The sequence below is a fragment of the Rhinopithecus bieti genome, unplaced genomic scaffold (assembly GCF_001698545.2).
Source record: "Rhinopithecus bieti isolate Rb0 unplaced genomic scaffold, ASM169854v2 scaffold_15283, whole genome shotgun sequence".
NCBI classification, from domain to species: Eukaryota; Metazoa; Chordata; class Mammalia; order Primates; family Cercopithecidae; genus Rhinopithecus; species Rhinopithecus bieti.
This window is the reverse complement of record NW_016808172.1, coordinates 525,851-547,268: the sequence shown is the minus strand read 5'-3', so window position 1 is coordinate 547,268 and position 21,418 is coordinate 525,851. Positions and strand designations below refer to the sequence as shown.

The 21,418-nt window shown below is 60.3% G+C and overlaps 2 protein-coding genes across 11 annotated transcripts in view; one reads left to right on the top strand and one right to left on the bottom strand.

Moving 5' to 3' along the window:
• Nucleotides 1–6,024, top strand: part of POLR2E (RNA polymerase II, I and III subunit E) — a 10,069-nt gene extending 4,045 nt beyond the window's left edge. The window contains exons 3-8 of one of the 2 annotated variants that reach the window (XM_017885655.1): nucleotides 808–923; nucleotides 1,788–1,868; nucleotides 2,339–2,397; nucleotides 2,485–2,563; nucleotides 2,892–2,971; nucleotides 5,655–6,024. In XM_017885655.1, coding sequence (XP_017741144.1) covers nucleotides 808–923; nucleotides 1,788–1,868; nucleotides 2,339–2,397; nucleotides 2,485–2,563; nucleotides 2,892–2,957 — 401 coding nt within the window. In that variant the 3' untranslated portion in view covers nucleotides 2,958–2,971; nucleotides 5,655–6,024. Of the gene's footprint in view, nucleotides 1–807; nucleotides 924–1,787; nucleotides 1,869–2,338; nucleotides 2,398–2,484; nucleotides 2,564–2,891; nucleotides 2,972–4,523; nucleotides 4,962–5,654 lie in introns of those variants that run through there. The other variant, XM_017885656.1, reaches the window with a different exon arrangement.
• The window catches only part of ARHGAP45 (Rho GTPase activating protein 45), a 21,514-nt gene continuing 6,076 nt past the window's right edge, over nucleotides 5,981–21,418 (bottom strand). For 5 of the 9 annotated variants that reach the window (XM_017885649.1, XM_017885647.1, XM_017885650.1 and 2 more), the window contains 20 exons: nucleotides 19,406–19,549; nucleotides 19,106–19,190; nucleotides 18,951–19,023; nucleotides 18,681–18,747; nucleotides 18,455–18,592; nucleotides 18,312–18,376; nucleotides 18,018–18,128; nucleotides 17,863–17,943; nucleotides 14,809–14,997; nucleotides 12,935–13,072; nucleotides 12,657–12,847; nucleotides 12,232–12,524; nucleotides 11,992–12,096; nucleotides 11,714–11,886; nucleotides 11,104–11,292; nucleotides 10,881–11,018; nucleotides 9,763–9,989; nucleotides 9,477–9,687; nucleotides 8,337–8,445; nucleotides 5,981–6,927 (listed from right to left, as the gene is read on the bottom strand). In XM_017885649.1, coding sequence (XP_017741138.1) covers nucleotides 6,587–6,927; nucleotides 8,337–8,445; nucleotides 9,477–9,687; nucleotides 9,763–9,989; nucleotides 10,881–11,018; nucleotides 11,104–11,292; nucleotides 11,714–11,886; nucleotides 11,992–12,096; nucleotides 12,232–12,524; nucleotides 12,657–12,847; nucleotides 12,935–13,072; nucleotides 14,809–14,997; nucleotides 17,863–17,943; nucleotides 18,018–18,128; nucleotides 18,312–18,376; nucleotides 18,455–18,592; nucleotides 18,681–18,747; nucleotides 18,951–19,023; nucleotides 19,106–19,190; nucleotides 19,406–19,549 — 3,068 coding nt within the window. In that variant the 3' untranslated portion in view covers nucleotides 5,981–6,586. The remainder of the gene's footprint in view (nucleotides 6,928–8,336; nucleotides 8,446–9,476; nucleotides 9,688–9,762; nucleotides 9,990–10,880; nucleotides 11,019–11,103; nucleotides 11,293–11,713; nucleotides 11,887–11,991; nucleotides 12,097–12,231; nucleotides 12,525–12,656; nucleotides 12,848–12,934; nucleotides 13,073–14,808; nucleotides 14,998–17,862; nucleotides 17,944–18,017; nucleotides 18,129–18,311; nucleotides 18,377–18,454; nucleotides 18,593–18,680; nucleotides 18,748–18,950; nucleotides 19,024–19,105; nucleotides 19,191–19,405; nucleotides 19,550–21,418) is intronic. The other 4 variants (XM_017885646.1, XM_017885654.1, XM_017885653.1 and 1 more) reach the window with 2 other exon arrangements.

Sequence of the window (21,418 nt, the reverse complement as noted above, 5' to 3'; positions counted from 1 at the left end):
TTTTTTTGAGGCGGAGTCTCGCTCTGTCGCCTGGACTGGAGTGCAGTGGCCGGATCTCAGCTCACTGCAAGCTCCGACTCCTGGGTTTACGCCATTCTCCTGCCTCAGCCTCCCGAGTAGCTGGGACTACAGGCACCCGCCACCTCGCCCGGCTAGTTTTTTGTATTTTTTAGTAAGAGACGGGGTTTCACCATGTTAGCCAGGATGGTCTCGATCTCCTGACCTCGTGATCCGCCCATCTCGGCCTCCCAAAGTGCTGGGATTACAGGCTTGAGCCACTGCGCCCGACCAATTTTTTGTACTGTTAATAGAGATGGGGTTTCACCATGTTGGCCAGGCTGGTTTCGAACTCCTGACCTCAAGCAATCCACCTGCCTTAGCCTCCCAAAGTGCTAGGGTTACAGGTGTGAGCCACCGCACCCGGCCTCAGATGACGCTTCTTAAAGAGAGCATTCTGGGGTGTGAGATGTGCTTGTTGGAGAGGTGGGTGCTGAGTCACCCCTGTCCCCAGGACTGCCTGGGGTGGGAGCCTCTCAGAGTGGAAGGTCTCTGCCTCTCGCTGGTCTCTGGGTGACTGAGCGGTGTCAGGCCCCTGTCCTTGTCTCTGGGTGAACGAGGTTTCAGCCCTTTCTTCCTCTGTCCTGGGATCCTGCTACTCAGGTCTCGTTTTGCAAACGTGGAAGCTGAGGCCTGAGCAGGAGAAGCGCCTGTGTGGAACACGGCTGGAACCCGGGTTGTCTGTGGTCTGGGTGGGCAAAGGCCGGGAGGGCCCAGGGTGGTACAGGCCAGAACACTCTCTGTCTGCAGAGGAGCCCAAGGTGGGCATCAAGACCATCAAGGTGTACTGCCAGCGCATGCAGGAGGAGAATATCACGCGTGCCCTCATCGTGGTGCAGCAGGGCATGACACCCTCCGCCAAGCAGGTGGGCACCCCCCGCCCCGCCCCTCCAGCCTCTCACCCTCCCCAGCCTCCTCTCCCGAGCAGGTGGGCACCCCTGCCCCGGCCCACCTCGCCAGCCTCTTGCCCTCCCCAACCTCCTGCCCCGAGCAGCACCCACAGGCGGCTCACATGCCATGGGCCAGGCCAGTCAGGGTGCCCTGGAGGATGTGGCGTGGATGTGTGACAAGCCCCGACCACCTCCCTCCCACCCCGTCCATGGGCCCCACTGCTGAACCCCAGCCCCACCCCAGGCAGCTACCGTCCTCCCCTGGCTCTTGGGAGGGGCGTAAGGGCGGAGGGCACTGTGCCTCTCTCGCCGGTGCCTGTGTGCTCCGGCCCTCAGCCTGGTGCAGCTTGCGGGAGCCGGAGGTTCTTTGTCCTGAGCCAATGTCCAGGGGGACATGCAGAGGAGGCCTGGCATGGGGCGTGTTCCCCGTCTGTCTGTTGGACACTCCTGAGCCAGGCTGCCGTGCTGTGGTGGGCAGTCAGCAGAGCAGTTTAGTCCCTGGCCCACCGGCTGCGGGGTTCACGCAGTCACACAAAGTGGCACCCCTTATGGGGAAGAGGCCACCCTGCAGCTCTGAGGGCCGCCCCGGAGGCGTGTGACAGATGGAAACACATCCGAGTTTCCACAGCCTCATCACTGCTCATGACAGGAGGCCCTTGATGAGCGGAGGCTGGGGAGGGGTGGGCTGTTGAAGGCTCCTGGGCTGGCGGTGGGGTTTTCTGATTTATGGCGTGGGGTGTGTTGGGGCACACGGGTAAGCTCTATGTAGCTTGAGGCAGGAAATGGAGTAGGGGTTGTCTGGGCCCCTCCGGGCCGTGCCTGAGAGCCACTCTCTTCCAGTCCCTGGTCGACATGGCCCCCAAGTACATCCTGGAGCAGTTTCTGCAGCAGGAGCTGCTCATCAACATCACGGAGCACGAGGTGGGCGCCCGCCGTGGAGCCTGTGTGGGGCCGGCAGAGATGCAGGGTTTGCGGGTGGCCAGGAAGGTGTGGGATCTGGGGCCCAGGGTGGGTGCTCCCATGAGTGCGTGGAGGACAGGGGTTCTCAAAGGGTGGCCCTGGACCTGCAGCAGCCAAACCCGGGAGCGTCCTAGAAATGCAGATCCCCAGGCCCACCCCAGCCTGTAGAACCGGGACTGTTGGGGATGTGGAGGGACCCTCGTGCTGCCGACATGACAGGAGGAGTCCCAGCAGGAGGTGGCTGTGCCCAGCCCGTCTGCCTCAGAAGCCTGTGGAGTTGGGGTGCGGGGCTGGGCTCCCTGAGTGCCGGGGGTCGGAGGAGGGGGTTCAGGGCTCTTGTGCATCTGGAGGCACAGGGGCTGTGGTGGCGCCCGGGAGCCGTGGGGTCTGGCCAGCCCTTGGTGATGCCTGGTGCCTTCCTCTCTTGGCAGCTGGTCCCTGAGCACGTCGTCATGACCAAGGAGGAGGTGACAGAGCTGCTGGCCCGATAGTATCCTTTCCAGCCCCGCCCCTGGAGACTTCCGCACCCCCTCCCCCCCACGGCTCCCTCTGGCATTTTCCTGACCCTGCTTCCCAGTAAGCTCCGAGAGAACCAGCTGCCCAGGATCCAGGCGGGGGACCCTGTGGCGCGCTACTTTGGGATAAAGCGTGGGCAGGTGAGCCTTGCAGGGGGAAGGGGCCCTGGGGCGGCTTTGAGCTGACCACTCAGAGAAGGGGCTTCTGTTCCTCCCTGACAGCCCCTGCCCCTCAACCCAGCGCCTAGAGGGGACCTCGAGACCACACCCCCAATCCCCCCTCTTAAAGCCAGGGTCACTAGGTCTGAGAAGAGCATGACCCAGGTTCCCGGGGAGCGGGTGCTGCAGCCCAGGGTCAGCATTTTGGGCCCCTGCCGGCCATCCCCAGCCCGTGTGCTGCCCACCTGCTGTCTGGTGACTGCAGTGAGGCCCCTCAGACGTTCCCAGCCCCTGCTCTCTGCCTCTGCAGGTGGTGAAGATCATCCGGCCCAGCGAGACGGCGGGCAGGTACATCACCTACCGGCTAGTGCAGTAGCCGCCACCTGACAGGTGAGACGGCCAGAGGGACAGGCCCCGAGGCGGGGTCAGAGGCGGGGGGGCGTCCCCTCCAAGCTGTTCTCCCTTCGTCCAGCAGCAAACCCGTCCTAGCACCAGCCCAGCGGGGCCACCAGGCGCTCCCAGGACACCTCCAGCCCCCACCTGACTATGCGGGGCGTGCGTCTCCCCCGCCACTGACGCACCTTAGAAGCGAGAGACGGGCGGGTGTGCGGTGGGGCTTTCCAGAAGAGGGTTTAGAAACGTGCCTGGAGACCCCAGCGCTCGGAGAGGAGGGGAGGTTTCCGGCCAGCCCTTCCCTGAGTGGGCACCTGGGGAGGGACTGGCCTGAGTCAGGAGCGGGACAGGCTTTGCTCATGTGAGAACCTCGCAGCTCCCCCTGGACTCTGGTCCTGGTGAGGTGCTGTCCTGGCAGGCAGCCCCACTTCACACTCAGCCCAGGGGTGGGGCTCGGCCTGGTCTGATGCTGGCATGGTTCCTTTGAGGTCAGAGCCACTGCCCACACCTGTGTGACCGCCGGGCACAAGTGAGCCGCCCAGCCTCTGCACTGTGGCCTGGGCCTCCTCCTGCCGGGCCTTCTGCACCCCCTTAAACGCTCAGTAGTGGACGTTGGGCTGTCCTGGGCCGACTAGATCTGCCCCACTCGTGTGACCACCCTCCCCTTCTTTCCCAGCCCCTAGAGGCAGACACACAAGACAATGACCCCCATCCCTGTAGGACGAACGCCCCTGCCCTGCCAGAGTCCAGCCCCCCAGCACTCACGCTGCTGCTCCTCTGGACTCCCCAAGGCAGGTGGCCTTGACCCAAGTTCTCCCGTACTGGGGTGAGGCCCAGCCGGCCCCATTCACCTGTGGATTTGTGCAAGATGCAGCCTCAGAAGAGACAAGGCCCCTGAGGGAGGTCACCTGGGGGCAGCTGGTGCTGGGCCCCCTCTGTTGGGGTTTGGGGTCCCGGTCTCCCACCAGCCACTGCTTCCTCCCGGGCTCTCAGCCTTCTACCCCTTGTCTTCCCTCCCTCGGGGGCCCTGATGCGTGGTGCCCCCCCAGCTTCTTACTCCCAGTCACAGCCGTGCGTGCCCTCAAGCCACCAGGGTGCGGGCTTCGGGCTGTGGAGTTTTCAGTTGTTGTAGGAGGTTGGGTGTTTTCAAACGTTAAAGATGTTTTGAGCAAATGAACTTGCTTGATAGGAAAACCAGGCCAACCGAAAAGGTATTTAGCAGGTGGCCCTGCGTCTCCCCAAGCACACAAGGTCGGCTTGGCAGGTGGGCCCTCCTGCTGGCATTGTCTGGCCCTGGCTTCAGAGGTCAGTGCCTCCCCAAGCCCTCACCCCGCCCTCCCACTTGTGCTCCTGGGTCAGGCATGAGCGTGTCTGTCTCCCTTCCCTTCCCGTGAGGGTGTGGAGTTGTTCTCTGGTGTGTGCAGCTGTGGTTTGCGGCCAGTTCCTCGTATAGACTTTTGGGATCTGGCTCTACTTCCCCCTTTGTCTGATTTCAGAAGGCCTCGCCTGCCCAAGTGTAACCCGGCCGCTTGTGTTTCTTTCACAACAGCTTCATGAGGGTGTGTGTAATTCACGCTTGTGCCATCGGTGGTCTGCAGGGCTCCCAGACGCCGAGGCCGTGGCTGGTGCAGTACAGTCCCGCAGGGATCTTTAGGTTAAGTCTGATGGCATGTGTGACGTGGACGGTGCTTCCCCTTCTCTCCAAATGTACTTTTTTCAAAATCGTTTCGGCCAAAGCCAGCCAGACACAAAAGGACAAAGACTGATTTCACTCCTAGGAGGTCGCTAGAGTCGTCAGAGCCTGGAAGCAGGATGGGGGTTCCCGGGGCTGGGGAGGGGATGGGGACAGTGTGTGTCATGTACACAGTCGTAGTTTGGGAGGATGAGAAAATTCTGGAGGTCAGGTATAGCAGCTCATGCCTGTAATCCCAGCACTTTGGAGGCCGAGGTGGGCATATCACTGGAGGTCAGGTGTTCAAGACCAGCTTGGCCAACATGGCAAAACCCTGTCTCTACTAAAAATACAAAAATTGCCTGGGTGTGGTGGCTCATGCCTGTAATCCCAACTACTTGGGAGCTGAGACAGGAGAATCTCTTGAACCCAGGAGGTGGAGGTTGCAGTGAGGCTCAAGTGGGAGGATCGCTTGAGCTCAGGAGTTAAAAGACCAGCCTGGGCAACACAGAGAAACCCCTCACCTCTACAAAAAACTTTTTTTTTTTTGAGACGGAGTCTGGCTCTGTCACCCAGGCAGGAGTGCAGTGGCCGGATTTCAGCTCACTGCAAGCTCTGCCTCCCGGGTTTATGCCATTCTGCTGCCTCAGCCTCCCGAGTAGCTGGGACTACAGGCGCCCGCCCCTCGCCCGGCTAGTTTTTTGTATTTTTTAGTAGAGACGGGGTTTCACGGTGTTAGCCAGGATGGTCTCCATCTCCTGACCTCGTGATCCGCCCGTCTCGGCCTCCCAAAGTGCTGGGATTACAGGCTTGAGCCACCGCACCCGGCCCATACAAAAAACTTAAAAGATTACCTGGGCACAGTGGCTCACACCTGTAATCCCAACACTTTGGGAGGCTGAGGCGGGAGGATCATTTGAGCCCAGGAAGTCAAGGCTGCAGTGAGCTACGATTGTGCTACCATACTCCAGCTTGGGCCACAGGGTTACACCCTGTCTCAAAATGCAGTTCCACAGGCGTATGGGCCACGTTTCCAGTGCTTGGTGGCCCCGTGGGGCTGGCGTGCAGAACCTCAGAGCGCAAGAACACCTCCGTCATCTGGAACGTTCTCCTGGACTGCCCTGGCTGCAGGTGGACATGACATGGTCATTCGATGCCTGAGTGTCGGCACAGCCTGTCGTGAAGACCACCTGGGCTCCCATCTTGCGGGGCCCCATGGCAGGGGTTTCCCTTCTTTACACATCTCTCCCCTGGGAGGAGGCCCAGGGCCACGCTGCAGGGCTATGTCCCCTCCCTGGCCCCTTTCCAAGTTTGCAGCTGCCACAGAAAACAGACCTGATTCAAACCTTTATTACAGCAAAATAAACGTGCCTGTGAAGGAACTACATGGTGGCTTCTGAGAGGCCCCACTGTGTACCTTAAGCCCCAGGTGGCCACACCTGGTGTTCTGGGAAAGGGAGTCTAGGGCCAGTCTTCAGGCCCTGCTGTACTGCACCCTGGAAACCGCACCAGACCCCAGCCTCCGCCCCCATCCACAGCTCCCAGAATGGTTTCTGGAGTCCCTGCAACAGAGCTGAGAGGCGGGGCAGGGCCCACCGTCCCTGTGATGACCAGGGCCATGCGCTGGGCAGGGACAGCTTCCTCCATCCACACAGCCCTGTGGGCACCAGCAAGGCCACTGCGACTTCACAAGACAGCAGTGTTCCTCAGCTCAGCTGAGCCGGGGTGCAGGGGAGAGCGCAGGGCGCACCCTGCGGCCCCAAGGCCCTTTTGCTCCTGATAGCCTCTGGGAGGAGGCGCATGCTGGCAGGACAACCAAGTCCAGGCGCTCTCGGCAGCGACCCTAGGATGGCGCAGTGAAGCTATGCCGGGGCTGGAGATGCCCTGGAGGGACAGGAGCAGGCCAGAGAAGCCACCTGTGGTCCTGGCCCCACCCCAGCTCACAGGAACTCAGGCTGCCTCTCCCTGCAGGAGCCCAGCGCAATCTGCCCGCCACGGAGCCTCATGGTGGGCAGTGGGGCCTGCAGCACGTTGTTGGACTGGTTTGTGTTGAATCCTGAGGGCTGCTGGGCCGGGTCGTCCTCGTCCCCGTCCTCCCGGGCGGTGGCCTCCAGCTGCTCCTCGCTACCGCTGTGGCTGCCAGAAGCCTCCTCCAGGCTGGCCTCACTCTGCTGCTGCTCCAGGAAGCTGAGGCGGCGCAGGGCACTGGCCTCTGATGAGGACAGCAGCTCGGAGGCCTCCTCTAGGTCTGAGTCTGAGTCGTTGGACACAACTCGGGATTCTGAGAAAGGGAGACAGAGATGGAGGAGAGACAGAGATGGGAAGAGACGGAGGAGAGACGAGTAGAGAGCGAGGGAGAGACAGACGGGGAGAGAGATGGAGGAGAGACAGATGGGGAGAGGTGGAGGAGAGATAGGTGGAGGAGAGATAGACGGAGGAGAGGTGGGGAGAGAGATGGAGAGATGGGGAGAGAGATGGAGGAGGAGGAGAGACGGAGAGATAGATGGAGGAGAGACGGAAGAGAGATGAGAGAGACAAGGGGAGGGACAGAGAGACATGGGGGAGTGAGGAGGAGAGAGATGGGGAAGAGAGAGATGGAGGAAAGGAGAGAGGGGTATTGATAGAGTCTGGCCCTGTGTCCCCACCCAAACCTCATCTTGTAGCTCCCATAATTCCCACGTGTTGTGGGAGGGACCTGGTGGGAGATGGTTGAATCACGGGGGCAATTCTTTCCTGGGCTGTTCTCGTGATAGTGAATGGGTTTCACAAGATCTGATGGTCTAAAAACTGGAGTTTCCCGACACAAGCTCTCCCTTTGCCTGCCACCATCCATGCAAGACGTGACTTGCTCCTTCTTGCTTTCCGCCACGATTGTGAGGCCTTCCCACCTACATGGAACTGTAACTCCATTAAACCTCTTTCTTTTGTAAATTGTCCAGCGTCAGGTATTTCTCTCTTTTTGAGACCAGAGTCTCGCTCTGTTGCCCAGGCTGGAGCACGGTGGCACGATCTTGGCTCACAGCAACCTCCACCTCCCCGGTTCAAGCAGTTCTGCCTCAGCCTCCTGAGTAGCTGGGATTACAAGCACGTGCCACCACACCCGGCTAATTTTTGTATTTTTAGTAGAGACGGGGTTTCACCATGTTGGTCAGGCTGGTCTCAAACTCCTGACCTCAAGTGATCCACCTTGGCCTCCCAAAGTGCTAGGATTACAGGTGTGAGCCACCGCGCCTGGACTCAGGTATTTATCAGCAGTGTGAAAACAGACTAATACAGAGGTACTGTAAGTAGATGTGGCACTCAGGGCTGGCTGCCTCTGACAGGTGGCGCTGGCCCCACCTGAGTCAAACCCCCAGCCCCGTGCCCTTCTCTAGAAAAGGAGACTGCTGCAGGAAAGGCACTTAGCCTGGCGGGGTGCACCTGGAGACTTACACGGCGTCAGCCATACCCTCACATTACCGGTTTCTGAGGGCGGGGTAGGCACCTCAAAAGGTGCCTTGTCTGTGTTTGCAGCTGGTTAAAGGAAAATGAATGAGTAGCTCACAGGTGTGGTCTCCGTGGCACACGAAATCCACAGAACGTGCTGCACTGTGGACCCTGCCACGTGTGCACAACTAGGTCATGGCACCTGCGCCCATGGGTGGCATACGCCAGCCTCCCTTGGGGCTGTTTGGGCAGCCACACACTCACCTCTGCACCCGTCCTCCACAGCCTCCTGCAGGGGGTAGGCCACCCCCTCGCGTGCCTCCAGGTACGGCATCTGGATGACCACCTCAGCTCGCTGGCTGGATGACTCGTCCTGCAAGGGCAGAATGGAAGTCAGGGAGGGGCCGGGGCTCCATTTTCCATGTTATAAATTAACACACCACACAGCCCCTAACAGCTACTGACACCCGTTGCTGCCCAGCCTGTGACCACACTGCCCATTCCCACAAGGTACATGGGATGGGAATTTCTGAAATTCCGCTCCTCTCGCCACCCACGGCTGCTGCTGTCCCCATCTATGGTTTCTCCCAAGAGCTTCAAGAGCACCACAGGATGGAAAGGCCGTGCCCAGCACAGACACCGTCAGAGCTGCGGACCCCACTGTCCTGTGCCGCACCCCAGGCGGTCTGTTCTCAGCCAAGAGCAGACCCGGGAAACTGCACCCACTAAACGCCCAGGGAAGATGGATTGAAAAAATACGAGAGGCCAAGTGGGGTGCGGATCACTTGAGGTCAGGAGTTCGAGACCAGCCTGGCCCACAAAGTGAAACCCCCATCTCTGTTAAAAATACAGAAATTAGCTGGGCATGGTGGTGGGCGCCTGTAGTCCCAGCTACTCGGGAGGCTGAGGCAGGAGAATCGCTTGAACCTGGGAAGCGGAGATTGTGGTGGGCTGAGATCGCCCCATTGCACTCCAGCCTGAGCAACAGAAGCGAAACTACAACTCCTAGACAGGAAAATCTGAAGCGGGGAATTGACCTCGCAGCGGAGTGCAGTGGCAGCTCGGACGGGCTGTGGACACCTGGGCTAGCGTGCTGCTTGTGGCTGCAGGCAGCACCGGGGTGGGAAACGGGGAAGGAGGGTGCCTGAAGGGTGAGGCCCAACGCCAGCCCCAAGGAAGAGTGGAGGGGTGGCCGCAGAGCCTTTGCACCTCTGCCAGATTCAATGCAGACTTCGCGGTTCTTTGCACAAAAGACAAAAAGACACAGGCCTCCCGAACCACCCTGTCCAAACCAAATTATCTCCCTGTGGTTCCTTGGGCTTCATCCCACAACGACTGTCCCCAGCAGCGCCCCCTGCTCCCCAAGCCCCGAGTGGACAGCCCTGGTCAGGCCCACACGCTCACCTGGCCTCCGGGGGTCTCCTCTGGCTTCTCCTCGAAGACCAGCCCATAGTGGACGATGAGAGTCTCGATGACGCGGGCCTGGTGGGGGTAATCCACCAGGGAGGAGAGGGACACGGTGGCCTCGGTGGGCCGTGGCCGAAGCAGCGTGGGCCCGAACACGATGCCCAGGTTCCCGGGGGTCATCTTGTTGTCCTGCTCCACCTCCACGATCCTGCGGGGCGTGCAGGGCCAGGTGCTGAGCGGCTCCCGGGACCCCGAGCCCTCCACCCCACATGCCGGGCCTCACCTGCGTAGATGCCGCAGCAGGTACTGCAGCGAGGCCCGGTTCTCGGACGGCAGGTCCCGCAGGAGCTCCCGCAGCCGACCTGCCATGGCCACCGCCACTGCCTCGCTCTCCGAGCCGTCCTGACGGCCCCGGGACGCCGCCTTGGCCTCGGCCTCTGCCTTCAGGCTGTCCTTAGCCAGCCCCACGAGCTCGTGGTAGAGGCGGAAGGAGATGAGCGGCTCGGGAAGCTGTGCGGAGTCAAGGGTCAGCAGGTGTTGGTGGGCCTGGCCCAGCCCCCACGCGTGCCTACCACGTCCGCAGCCTCAGCCCCACCCCCAGCAAGCACTGGTCACGCCCCACCGAGCTCGGGTTCTACCCAGAGCAGCCTCAGTCCCCTTTCCCAGCCCAGCGTGAGCCCTGCCCCGCCTACGCAGGCCACGCTGCCAGCCCCAGTCCCTTTCTCGCTCTGGCCACGCCCACCCCGCCCTGCAGGTACCCCAACAAGCTCAAGCTCTACTCGGCACAGTCTGACCCCTTCCCCACCACCTGAGAAGTGCTGGTCCCGCTCACATCCCAGCCCGGCTCCACCCTTCCCCAGACACGGCCACGCCCCTAACCCCAGCCCCGCCCTTCCCCGGCCATGACCACGCCCCTAGCCCCAGCCCAGCCCCTGCCCAAGCCCTGTCCACAGCTCAACCCTGCCCCAGCTCGCCCCACCAAGCCAGGCCACCCCAGCCTGCACTTGTCTAGCCTCAGCCCCGCCCCTAACCTCATACGGGTCCCTGCCAAGCACGGAACACGCCCATCCTGCTCTGGCCACGCCCCACCGAGCCCCGGCCCCGCCCCATCACAGCGTCAGGTGTGCTTTCTGCTGTGGCCACACCCCTGCCACGTGCTGACCAAGCCCCACCTGGCCCCTCCTGTCCCTGTCTGTGCCCCGACACAGAACTGCCCCGTCCAGCTCCTACCATGACCATGACCCCAGCCTCAGCAGTGCCCCGCCAGTCCTCCCCAAGCCCCGCGTTGCGCCAGTCCTGCTCCAGCTCAGTCCTGTTCCAGCTGCAGCACCCCCACCCCACCTCCTCCTGCCTAGCTATGCCCCTTCCAGGCTCTGCTTGGCCACCTCCGGTGGGTCTCACCTGGCGCAGGTAGAGCTTGAGAACGTTGCTGATGTCGTGGGGAGAGGCCTGGGACAGCTCGACCAGCTCCTTGCCGTTCTCGAAGGCCTGGCATAGCTTCTCCACGCGCGTCTTTACCCCATTGACCCGGTAGATGCCCTGCGGGAGCCCGGGGATGGGGAGGCCTGTCAGCCTCGGTCCACGCCCGCCTCCCCGCTGGGAGCCGCCTCCTCTCCCACCTCACCTTGGTGCGCAGCGCCCGCCGCTCGATCTCGCAGACGCACTTCTTGACAATGAAGGGCACGCCATCGTGGGCGCTGCGGGCCGCCTGGCTGAAGTCCTGGCCGAACAGCTGCAGGCGGCCCTGCAGCTTCTTGTGCCCGCACTGTATGGCCAGCGTCTCCAGACATTTCTTGTGGCAGGCCAGACAGCACTAGGGGCGGCCAGAGTGAGTGAGCCCAGCCCCGCGACGCCCAGCTCAGTGCAGCCCCCAGCGGCTCCACCCCACCTCCCCGGGGCCGCTCGCAGTCCCCCACACGGCAGCTTCTGTAAACACAAGCTGGACAGTGACTCCCGGCTTCCACCCCAGGGGTGATCCCGCCTGCCCGCCACTCCGGCCTCCTCTCCTTCCCGCCCCTTGGTTTTCTGGCCACAGCCCCAGGGCTCCTCACACTCCAGGTCTACCCCCTGCCTCGCTGCCTCAGAGCCAACACCGACCCCCCAAACCTAAAAGGGCCCACCCCACCCCTCCATTCGCCTCCTTCCAAAGGCGCCCGACTGCTCCCTGCTCCGGGCTGGACCTTCCCGAGGGCACCCCAAAGGCTCCCAGCTGTCCGTCGGGGCGTCCCACTCACCTCCTCGCACTCAGCACCCTGGAAGTAGACGTAGCTGTTGCACTCGCGGCACTTGGCGGGCGTGCGGAGCTTCCGGAGCCGGTGAGTACGGGCCGCCTTGGACAGCCCCTCGTGGCGGAACGGCCCACTGGGCACAGCCACCGGCAGCTCAGGGGTCATGCCGTTGAGGTCAGCTGCGGGCAGCACAGGCAGCCGGTGTCACCAAGGCAGGTCAGGGCCAGGCCCATGGACCCGTGTCCAACCCCCCTCTCTCTCCAGCCCCGTCAGGGGACCCTCACCCTGCTCGAAGGCTGAAGCCCCAGCCCCACCCTCCGGGTCCACCAGCTCCTCCGTGGACGACATGGTGCCACTGGATGACGTCCGCTCGAACTTCTTAAAGTCCCCTGGGCGGGAATCAGGATCATTCAGACTCCCCGAGCCAGGGGAGGGGGTGCCCCCATCAACCGCGGTGCGTGAAGCCCTGAGGCCCAGGAGAGGCGGCAGCTCCACACCCCAGACCGCCAGAGAGCCTCCGTCACCTGTGCCAGGGCCGGGGTCCAGCCCCCCATCCGAGTCTGAGATCGAGAGCGGCCATGACTTGTGAACCTGGTGTCCTCGCCCGGCTGGAGAAAGAGGCGTCTCAGGTGAAGGGCCAGGGTGGGCCGCAGGGAGCCAGCGTCCGCCCCTGGGCCCCGCCGGACACTCACCCCGGCGCTCCTTGGCAGGTGCGCCCTCAATGCACCCGCCTTCCTCGGGGTGGCTGCCGGCAGCCTCGGGCCCCGCCACATCACTCACGTTGAAGCTGCTCTTCCGGGCGCGCAGGACGGGGGACCTGGTGAAATAAACCGGGAGGAGGGGCGGTGAGGGGGGCAAGGCGGCTGCACCTTCACGCCCCCGACAGAAGGAAGCCCGACTCCCAGGCAGGGCCGTGTGCGCCGGGGACCGGGCAGCTGGGTGGCCGTACCAGGCGTTGGCGGAGACGTGGGGCTCAAAGTCGTAGTGCACATCGGGCTCCTGGTCCCGCTGCAGCTGGCGCACGTGCGAGGCGTACTGCTGGCCCGGGTCGTACAGCTTGCTGCTCTCACACAGCATCTGGAAGTGCACGGGCAGCGGCGCCGTCTGCATATGCATCATCTGATAGTAGGAGATGGTGGCCTGCGGGCGGCACCCGAGAACGGCGGCGTCAGGAGGAGGCCGCCCTGTCTGCCATCGCCGCCCGGGCGACCGGAGCACCCCACGCACCGTCTTGATGGTCTGGTCGCTCTGCCGGATGACCTCCTGGATATGCCGCAGCGTCGTCACCTTGGTATCCTCCAGCTCCTGCTTCTGCGTCTTCGCGTCGGCCACGCAGGTGCGGTAGGTGGCCATAGCTTCCTCCGCCTGCGGTGGGGGCGGGGCACACAGAGGGAGGCCTCAGCCTGGGGTGCAGGACTCAGAAACCTCAGGGAGGCCGGGCTCAAGCCTGTCATCCCAGAGCCTCCGGAGGCCACAGTGGGAGACTTGCTTGAGGCCAGGGGTTCGAGACCAGCCTGAGCAAGATGGTGAGGACCCCACCCCATCTCTCTTTTTTTTTTTTTTTTTTTTGAGACGAAATCTTGGTCTGTAGCCCAGGCTGGAGTGCAGTGGCGTGATCTCAGATCACTGCAACCTCCACCTCCCGGGTTCAAGCGATTCTCCTGCCTCAGCCTCCCAAATAACTGGGATTACCGATGCCCCCTCACCCACCATGCCCAGCTAATTTTTTGTGATTTTAGTAGAGATGGGGTTTCCCCATTTTGGCCAGGCTGGTCTCGAACTCCTGATCTCATATGATCTGCCCGTCTCAGCCTCCCAAAGGGCTGGGTTTACAGGTATGAGCCACCACGCCCAGCCTAAGACCCCATCTCCATAAAGAATTTTTTGTTTTTTCAGATGAGGTCTCGCTCTGTCACCCAGGCTGGAGTGCAGTGGCACGATCTCAGCTCACTGCAAGCTCCGCCTCCCGGGTTCACGCCATTCTCCTGCCTCAGCCTCCCGAGTAGGTGGGACTACAGGCGCCCACCACTATGCCCCGCTAATTTTTTGTATTTTTAGTAGAGACGGGGGTTTCACCATGTTAGCCAGGATGGTCTCGATCTTCTGACCTCATGATCCACCCGCCTCGGCCTCCCAAAGTGCTGGGATTACAGACATGAGCCACTGTGCCCGGCCCCAGCTAATTTTAAAAAATTCTTGGCCAGGCGCGGTGGCTCACACCTGTAAATCCCAGTACTTTGGGAGGCTTTTTGAGGCGGGCGCGATCATGAGGTCAGCGAGACGAGACCATCCTGGGACTAACACGGCCGAACCCCGTCTCTTACTAAAATAAAAAAAAAAAAAATTAGCCGGGTGTGGTGGGCGGGCCACCTGTTAGTCCCAGCCTTACTTCGGGAGGCTGAGCCAGATGAGAATGGGTGTGAACCCGGGAGACAGAGCTTGCAGCTGAGCGAGATTACGCACTGCCCACTCCAGCCTGGGCAAACAGAGGAAGACTTCCCGGTCTCAAAAAAAAAAAAAAAAAAAAAAAAAAATTAGCCGGACTGCGTGGCAGGTGGTGCCTGTAGTCTCAGCTACTCAGGTGGCTGAGGCAGAAAATTGTGTGAACCTGGGAGGTGGATGTTGCAGTGAGCCGAGATCTCCCCACTGCACTCCAGCCTGGGTAACAGAACGAGACTTTGTCTCAAAAAAGCAAACCGGCTGGGCACAGTGGCTCACGCCTGTAATCCCAGCACTTTGGGAAGCCGAGATGGGCGGATCACGAGGTAAGGAGATCGAGACCATCCTGTCTAACACAGTGAAACCCCATCTCTACTAAAAATACAAAAAAATTAGCCGGGCATGGTGGCGGGCGCCTATAGTCCCAGCTACTTGGGAGGCTGAGGCAGGAGAATGGCGTGAACCCAGGAGGCGGAGCTTGCAGTGAGCCGAGATCACGCCACTGCACTCCAGCCTGGGCCACAGAGCGAGACTCCGTCTCAAAACAACAAACAAAAACAACCCACAAAACCAAAAACAAAGGCCTGGAGGTGGTAAATGTCACACCAAGCATTGGAAATCCTCCTCCAGGGCCCTCCAGCCCCGCCTCCACCCTCCCTCACCTTGTTCTTGGCCTCCTCCTCCAGCCGCCGCCGCTTGTCCAGCATCTTGGTGACTGTGCTGCCCGCTCCCGGCGTGGTGCCAGCCTGCTCCTCCTCTGCCTTGGCCACGAGGAAGCGAGCCTTGTCGTGGTCCTCGCAGCGCTGCGTGTAACCCTGCTTGGCCTTGCGTAGGTTAGACTCTGCCTCTTGCTGTGGGTGTGGAAGCCCGGAGGCCAGTTTCAACCCCATCCTCGGATGGGACTCAGTCTCCCCAGCTCCTCTCTTCCTCCCCACCCCCATCTCTCTCACCAAGACCCCATGGCCCAGCTGGGCACACAGAGGGCCCTGCACAATCGGCAACGGAAGAACAGGAGTGGCCAGGTGCGGTGGCTCACGCCTGTAATCCCAGCACTTTGGGAGGCTGAGGCAGGCGGATCACTTGAGGTCAGGAGTTTGTGAGACCAGCCTGGCCAACATAGTGAAACCCTGTATCTACCCAAAATATAAAAAATTAGCCGGGCGTTGTGGTGCACTCCTGTAATCCCAGCTACTCGGGAGGCTGAGGCACAAGAACAGCGAATAGCTTGAACCCAAGAGGCGAGGGTTGCAGTGAGCCAAGATTGCACCACTGCACTCCAGCCTGGGCAACAGAGATTCCAGCTCAAAAAAAAAAAAAAAAAGAATGGGAGGAGGCACTGCAACAGGACCCTCCGAGAAATGGGTGTCCTGTGTGCCCACTCTGCAGCCTGGGAAGCTGAGGCACAGCTAAGCTCTGAACAGAGAAGCTCAAATGGCAGCCTCTGTAGACGCCCACACCAACCCCCACGGGAGCAGGCCAGCGTCTCCAAGCTCTGTTGCTTTCACTTCCCTCCTCACAGATGAGAACAGAGAAGCCGCCCAGGCAGGAAGCCAGGCGCCCACAGGAAGAGTACTTAGTCAAAAACCTGTGGGCTTGGGAGCCACACCTCACAACCTGCACCACCAGATTCACAGAAACAAATGGACTCATCCAATTACTAGGAGACCGCCAGGTGCCATGGCTCACGCCTGTAATCCCACTGCTTTGGGAGGCTGAGGCAGGAGGATCGCTTGAGGCCAGGAGTTCGAGACCAGCCTGGCCAACATAGTGAGACCCCATCTCTACAAAAAAATAAAAAAATGTAGCCAGACGTGGCGGCGCACACCTGTGGTCCTAGCTACTCAAGACCAGCCTGGCCAACATGATGAAACCCCGTCTCTACCAAAAATATAAAAATTAGCTGAGCACGGTGGCTTACGCCTATAATTCCAGTACTTTGGAAGGCCAAGGTGGGCAGAACTCCTGAGGTCAAGAGTTCAAGACCAGCCTGGCCAAGGTGGTGAAACCCCATCTCTACTAAAAATACGCCAGGCGTGGTGGCAGACGCCAGTAATCCCAGGTACTTGGGAGGCTGAGGCAGAAGAATCGCTTGAGCCTGGGAGATGGAGGTTGCAGTGAGCTGAGATCGAGCCACTGCACTCCAGCCTGGGTGACAGTGAGACTGTCTCAAAAAAAAAAAAAAAAAAAATACTGCTATTAACACTCACAGGTTTCTACCTGGCAAAATAGGCCACAAGTAAAAATCAAAAGTCAAACAGTAAGTTGTGGGAGGGTAATCGGGGGAGTCTAAAACTCACATGATTAAGGCCTAAGTTCTCTACTATGTAAAAAGCTCTGACAAATCAATAAGAAGCCACTGTCCAATGCCAAGTAAGCAAAGGATAAGAACTGAGGGTTCACAGAAGAGGAAAAGCACTGCTGTGGCCTGAGAGGGCAGCTCATACACGCACGGCCCTTGACCCAGCAGTTCTATTTTGGGCACTGATCCCAGATAAACCCTCAGGCATCCTTGAGACGGGGCACAAGCTTGTCATAGCAATGGTGTGCGTAACAGCAACAGCTCAGCCACTCCCAAAACGTCCATGAAATAACCTACTCAATCTCCCCAGCTGAGCCCTGCACAGTCAAAAAAAGGGGTTCCGGCTGCTTCATGCTGACTGATACAGGGTGAGCCTCTCTATACGGAGGTGAGGATAAAAAGCAGGAGCAGAACTGGGCATGAGGCAAGCTGTCCTCGCGTGTACAAAAGAGGGCAGATATGTGTTTGCTGGTATGTGCTGGAAGGAGCTAGGAGGGTGCATTTCACCGTAGATCCTGTTAACAAAAACTGGGCGACATAGTGAGCACAGAAAAAATACAAAAAAATGAACTGGGTGTGATGGCCGCTGCCTGTAGACCCAGGAACTTAGGAGGCTGAGGTGGGAGGATCACTGGAGCCCAAGAAGTCAAGTCTGCAGTGAGGTATGATTGCGTCACTGCAGTCCAGCCTGGGTGACAGAGTGAGACCCTATCTCGAAACAAACAAAAAGGTGCCGGTGTCTTTGAAATAACCCAAAAGTGAAGTGGGAAGAGGGTACAGGCAGAAAGCTGGGCGCGGTGGCTCACGTCTGTAATCCCAGGACTTTGGGAGGCCGACGCGGGTGGATCAACTGACGTCAGTAGTTCCAGACCAGCCTGACCACTATGATGAAACCCCGTCTCTACTACAAATACAAAAATTAGCCAGGTTTGGTGGCGTGCTTCTGTAATCCTAGCTACTCGGGAGGCTGAGACAGGAGAAGTGTTTGAACCAGAGAGATGGAGGTTGCAGTGAAAGCCGAGATGGTGCCACTGGCAGCCTGGGTGACTGAGCGAGACTCCGCTCAAAAAAAAAAAAAAAAAAAGAATACAGGCAGGAGTATGCAGCTTCCCCAGTTCTGAGAGACCATGAGTCTCCCTCCAACCCGCAGACCTGCTGTTTACAACTGAGGTAGGCACGGCTTCTCCCCATTTCTGCAGGGACAGCAGTGAGCGCCGGGCTCCTGGGTCCTTCCAGGCAGAGCTGGGGGCGGTGGGGCTGGAGCATTTCCGACCCAGTTTGGGGCTCAACCTGCGAGGCCGCATGCGCAGGAGGCCGGGGCTTGTGCAGAGCTCACCGCAGGGTCCCCGCTATGGGGCAGGGGCTGGGACTGCGCCTGCGCCGAGGCCCACTGCCCGCCCCCTCCCGCCCGCCTCACCAGCTTCCTCTGGGCGCGGTGCCAGGCCTCCTTGATCTCCTTCCTGCGCTTCTCGTGTTCAAGCCGCCGCAGGGTCAGGGGCTGGGGCGAAACGGGCCGTGAGTGGGTACCCTGGTGATGCCCCGGCCCAGCCCGCCCATCTAGGTACCACGCACCTGCATGAAGGTCTGGGTCTGCAAGGTGCCCACCGCCTGCACCATGCCGTGGCCGAACTCCAGGTCCTGCTCCAGGGCCAGCGAGTAGATGGACAGGAGCGGCATGTGGGGCTGTGGGTGGAGCACCAGGTCACTGGGTGGGGAGGGATGGAGGCAGGGCGGCCCCAGCACCTCCAGCCACCACTTCCCTGGTCCCTGCAGCCACCCCCGTTAATGTAGAGGGGAAAGCCCTGCTCTTGGTCCCTGGGTCCTTGAAATGGGGCTGAGACTCACACCCAGGCCCAGGGACCCCACCTCTTGCATGACGCTCTGTCTGCAATTGTGAGCGATCTTCTGCAGGCCCTTGGCAAACTCCATCTCTGCGGGCCGGGGAAGAGTATGAGATGCTGGAACAAGGCCTTCCTCCAGACCCACCCTGCAGGGACCCCAGCTCTCACCCAGCGTCGTCCGCTTCTCCAGATAGCTGATGAGGTCCTTCATGTACTTGGCCATGTTCTTGGCATACAGGAGCGCGGCATCCACGCCCCCCTCACAGCGCTGCAGCAGCACATCCACCTCCTCGGCGGGCAGGCAGCCTGCAGGGAACGGGGGCCTGCTCAGCCTGGCCCGACCCCCACAATGGCTCACCCCTCAAATGCCCGCCTGTGCTGTGTGGGGGCTTACTGGCATCGCAGTCGTCAAGGCTGGGAGGGGTACCCTCACTGCCCGGTCCGTACAGGCTTTCCATGGACTGTAGGATGGAGACGCAGGTGAGACCAGCACCATGCGGGGCCCTGCGCAGTGCCCACCTTTCAGGGGACGGTTGCTGCCCCCCGGACAGAGAGGGAAACCAAGGCACACAGGGGAAGCAGGGTGACTGGCCGGGCCCTGCAGACCTGAACCCGGCTGGCCGCCAGAAGTTGGACACAGGTGGCCCCGGCCCACCCCACTCACCTGGCTCGAGTCCCCAGGAGGCACTGCCAAGAGGGTGCTGCTGTCCACTTCACCCATGAGGAACTCGGACACTCTGCAGGGCCAGAGGGGTCACCATCGAGAGACACCCGGGCCCCCACGCTCCCTTGCTCTGACCCACAGGCTCCCGCACTCACGTGCTACTGAAGGCCACAGCAATCGTCTCCAGGGCCTTCTCAAACTCATGTTTCTCCAGATCACTGTTGCTCTCATAATGGAAGGCTGGGAAGCAGAGATAAGGGCAAGGAGGTGGGCCCACTCTGGGAGGTGACCATCCCTGCAAGAACTGACCAGAGCCCTTAACCCAGTGGGAACAGCAGGGAGCTGTTGTGCCTGTCAAACTCCTATGCATCCTTCAAAACCCACTTCAAACATGCCCTCCTCCAGGATGCCCTTCCAGGAAGAGAGCCCTCGCAGCCCTGTTCCAGCAGGCTGACCTTTGACCTTGGCAATGAGGGTGCCAGCTGCCGTGAGCGTCTCCACGGTGTTCAGCAGCGGGTACTTGGAGATGATCTGACGCATGACACGCAGGGCCTCACCCAGGCACTCGTGGGCCAGCGGGCGGCGGGCCTCAAGGAGGTCTGCTGGGCAGAGTCAGAGTGAGCAGTGGGGTGGGGCCTGGTCCTGGGAAAAGTCTGTCCACCTTCTCCCTCTTCAGAGCTCCTGTTCCCAGATGGGGAAACTGAGGCAGAGGTGGTAGAGGGCAGATGCCTGGGGCTCCTTTCGAGACCGCGGGGAGGGCACTGTCCCTCCCTGGGCTACTGGCCAGATAAGCAAAGGCCAGACCTTGGCCTAGGCACTCTCTGCTGCTCAGAACACGCTTTTCCTGTCCCTCCAGAAAGCAAACTGCCTCTTGTCCTTCCAGCTACAGTCCTGCAGCCCCTTCCTCCATGTAGCCCACCAGGCCCCTTCCCTGCCCTAACCCCTCAGGACTGCTAATAGCCCTGTCCAGGTCTCTCTCTGCCCTTCCTACCTGGGTGAGGAAACTGAGGCATAGAGAGGGGAAGTCATTTCTCAACAATCACACAGCTTTTCCATCTACACTTAGCTCTAAAGGCATGAGAACGCCAGGCAGAGGGATGCTGCCTGGCTTTATCTCCAGGGCAATAGGGAGCCATAGAAGGTGTTAGAGCAGAGGAGGGTGGTGGTCAGATCTGACTGTTGGAACCTGGCTTTCACTGCCCTCCTCAGCCAGGAGCGGTGGCTTACACCTGTGACCCCAGCACGTTGGAAGGCTGAGGCAGGAGGACGGGTTGAGCCCAGGAATTCAAGACCAGCCTAGGCAATACAGTGAGACCCTATCTCTGTAAAAAATAAAATAAATCAGGCCAGGCGCGGTGGCTCAAGTCTGTAATCCCAGCACTTTGGGAGGCCGAGGTGGGCGGATCACGAGGTCAGGAGATCGAGCCCATCCTGTCTAACACGGTGAAACCCTGTCTCTACTAAAAAATACAAAAAACTAGCCGGGTCAGGTGGCGGGCGCCTAGCTACTCGGGAGGCTGAGGCAGGAGAATGGCGTAAACCCGGGAGGCGGAGCTTGCAGTGAGCCGAGATCCGGCCACTGCACTCCAGCCTGGGCGACAGAGTGAGACTCCGTCTCAAAAAAAAAGAAATAAAATAAATAACAAAAAGGTAAATGCCCTTATCGAACATTCTCAAATGGAAGAAGAAAAAAGCAGAGAGGGCCAAGCATGGTGGCTCACACCTGTAATCCCAGCACTTAAGGAGGCTGAAGCAGGCAGATCACTTGAGGTCAGGAGTTCGAGACCATCCTGGCCAACACGGGGAAACCCCATCTCTACTAAAAATACAAAAATTAGTGGCGTGGTAGTGCGCCCCTGTAATCCCGGCTACTTGGGAGGCTGAGGCAGGAGAATCGCTTGAACCCGAGAGGTGGAGGTTGCAGTGAACTGAGATCGCGCCACTGCACTCTGGCCTGGGTGACAGAGTGAGACTCCTCCATCTCAAAAAGAAAAGAAGGAAAGGAAAGGAGGGCGGGGAGGGGAAGGGAAGAAAAGGGAAAATAAAGAAAGAAAAGAAGGAAAGAAAGAAAAAAGCAGAGAGTACTGTGAAACATGGAGAGCCAGGCACACCAGGTAGCGGAAAGAAACCCACGGAATTCGTAGGAGGGGAAGGTGCCAGAGAGGACTGAGGCCAGCGGGAGGGGCAGTTTTGACGCCTGACTGTACCGCTCGGAGAATGCCCCAAATACAAAGTGAAATCTGGAAAAATAACTGCCCCGTCTCTTTCGGCACCGAAGACCCCAGGTGAATGTCACCTCCGGGAAGAGACCGCCCGAGTCACCCGCCAGAGATTCCCCACAGGCCGCCGGAGCATGTCTTCGCTGCCGGATGCGGCGGACGCCGGGAATGGGACTGGGGCTCCAGGAGCTCCGGGAAGCCGCTGGGAGGCCCCGGCCACGCCCTGGCCCGTGACCTTCCTGCCCCGCG